The 2,514-nt window shown below is 32.7% G+C and overlaps 1 protein-coding gene across 1 annotated transcript; it reads left to right on the forward strand.

Moving 5' to 3' along the window:
* The first annotated feature begins 1,893 nt into the window (after positions 1–1,893).
* On the forward strand, positions 1,894–2,514 carry LOC150034948 (uncharacterized). Its single transcript, XM_090315187.1, has one exon. The coding sequence runs from the start codon at positions 1,894–1,896 to the stop codon at positions 2,512–2,514; it is 621 nt and encodes a 206-aa protein (XP_090171313.1).

The raw sequence follows: 2,514 nt of genomic DNA on the forward strand, positions 1-2,514 counted from the left end.
CTCGATGTCTATGAAAAATATCATACCCACAATTGACATCCAAAAAACTATGATTTATTTTGTAGCAATGTAAGATGTTCGAACATTCGAACCGATTTTGAGTGCATTTCTGAATGATAAGTTTCTAAGTCTCATGTCTAGGATATTCTCTAATGTCATTTTTGCTCTTTATTTTATTTTATTTTTTTAAATCTATTAATTTTCTTTATTTAACATTTTTCTTTGTTTTTTAATTCTGAAAGTTTGTAATGGCATTTTTTGTATAACACATATTTTTACGAAATTTCTATATATGAATCCTGCAAACCAAACTTTTTTATCTAAATATTTTCGGACATCCTCGATATCTAAAGCTTCAAGACAAACAAAATCGTCTAGAATGTTAGGTATCTATTTTTTCTAGGTATCTGGTGTCTAAAGTTTTCGATTATCTGGATTCCTATGAAACAAATGGCTCATTAATAAATAGATTTTCGACATGGTATTTCTAAAATAAAAAAATAATTATAATTTAAATATGATAATAATAATTTTAAAAATTATGTCTCTACAGGAAATTTCAAAGATTTTAAAATAATGATTGATCCAAAAGTTTAAGTTAATGGATTATGGTAAATTTAATTATATCAATAATTTAACACTTTCCCTCACTTGCGGAATTGAGAATTTATAGAATGACCTAAGAAATGGAAATCAATAATAATTAGAGTGAAACTGACATTATAGAATTTGAACACAGGACCTCTTGCTCTGATACCATATTAAATCTTATGGAGTTATATATATAGATGTTAAAGTTCGAGTGACAAAGATGATTGTCAATTGGGATTTACCTATTCTCTGGTGGCCCCATTACAATAACCACTTTGAGGGCGTTCGGGACGATCTGTTAGTTATTATCGTGAGTAGATATTATAGTATGTGGATTATTCCATGAATTGTAATAATTTGTGTATAGGGTGAAAAGTATTTTAGTATAGATAGAATATAGTAAACACTATAACAAAGAGGGAGAGAGAAGATACGTGCTACATGGTAAAGACGGTAACAAATAAGAATTTCAAATACAATCACTAAACATAATTGCACGTTATAAACAATTGTAGACAGTAATATTTGGATTTTTAAATATAGATTGGGCCGAGTTGGGGGACCAAACACCCTCTTTCGACTTAAAAGACGGCTCCATGTTGAAACTCCATAAAAATTCCCCTTGACAATGCCATTGTTCATCAAATACCCTATAAAGAAAAACTAAAACCCGATTGAAAATGTGAAATTTTTTTTAAATAATTTTATATTTTAAAATACAATGCTATTAATTTTTTTGTGATTCATGAAAGGTTTTTTGTTATAACAGTTTCCTATTTTTAGCTTTCTGTTTCCACTTTGCTGAATTGTAGTAAAAGTGGGTTGCTATTTTTTCTCCTTTATTTTCGTGGATGTAGTTTAGCTACTATTTAAGCTTAGCAGCATTATCAATAAAAGTCAGTTTGTTGTGCAATTCTTTTTTGTTCTCAACATTCTGGTATCAGAGCCAAGGTGGTTTTGATTTTTCAAAGCAGCAGTCTTTGAAACTTTGCAGCAAAATGACTACGGAAGGAAATAAGAATGAAGGAAGTTTTGTACAGCCGACAATTCCACGTTTCGATGGTCATTATGATCATTGGAGCATGTTGATGGAAAACTTCCTTCGATCCAAGGAATACTGGGAGTTGGTCGAACCTGGATATGTTGAACCAGCTAGCGAATTGTTGCAAACAGAAGCCCAACGAAAGAAAAATGATGAGATGAAGCTGAAAGACTTGAAAGTAAAGAATTATCTCTTTCAAGCCATTGATCGTACTTGAAACCATTCTCAAGAAGAACACTTCTAAAGAAATATGGAATGCAATGAAGAAAAAGTTTGAAGGCAATGCAAGGGTCAAGAGGTCTCATCTACAAGCTCTTCGTAGAGACTTTGAAATTCTTGAGATGAAGTCTGGTGAAGGAGTGACAGAATACTTCTCCAGAGTCATGACGGTAGCAAATAAGATGCGGATTTATGGAGAAGATATGCAAGATGTGAAAGTGGTCGAAAAAATTCTACGCTCTTTAACAGAAAAGTTTAACTATATCGTTTGTTCTATTGAAGAGTCAAAGGATATCAATACTCTCACTATTGATGAGTTGCAAAGTTCTTTGATAGTACATGAACAAAAGTTTCAGCGACAAAGCGGAGAGGAGCAAGCCTTGAAGGTGACGAATGATGAAGGAAGAGGTCGAGGTCGAAGCAGCTACAGAGGAAGAGGAAGAGGAAGGGGTCGAGCAAATTTCAACAAAGCAAATGTGCAGTGTTACCGATGCCAAAAACTTGGGCATTACCAATATGAGTGTCCTGAAAATAAAGAAGCAAACTATGCCGAAATCGATGAAGAAGAAGAAATGCTTCTAATGTCCTATGAGGAATTGCATGGAGTCAAAAGAGAAGATACATGGTTTCTTGATTCCAGGTGTTCTAATCATATGTGGTGA

The sequence above is a fragment of the Benincasa hispida genome, chromosome 7, assembly GCF_027475165.1.
Source record: "Benincasa hispida cultivar pf3 chromosome 7, pf3_genome.v1.1, whole genome shotgun sequence".
NCBI classification, from domain to species: Eukaryota; Viridiplantae; Streptophyta; class Magnoliopsida; order Cucurbitales; family Cucurbitaceae; genus Benincasa; species Benincasa hispida.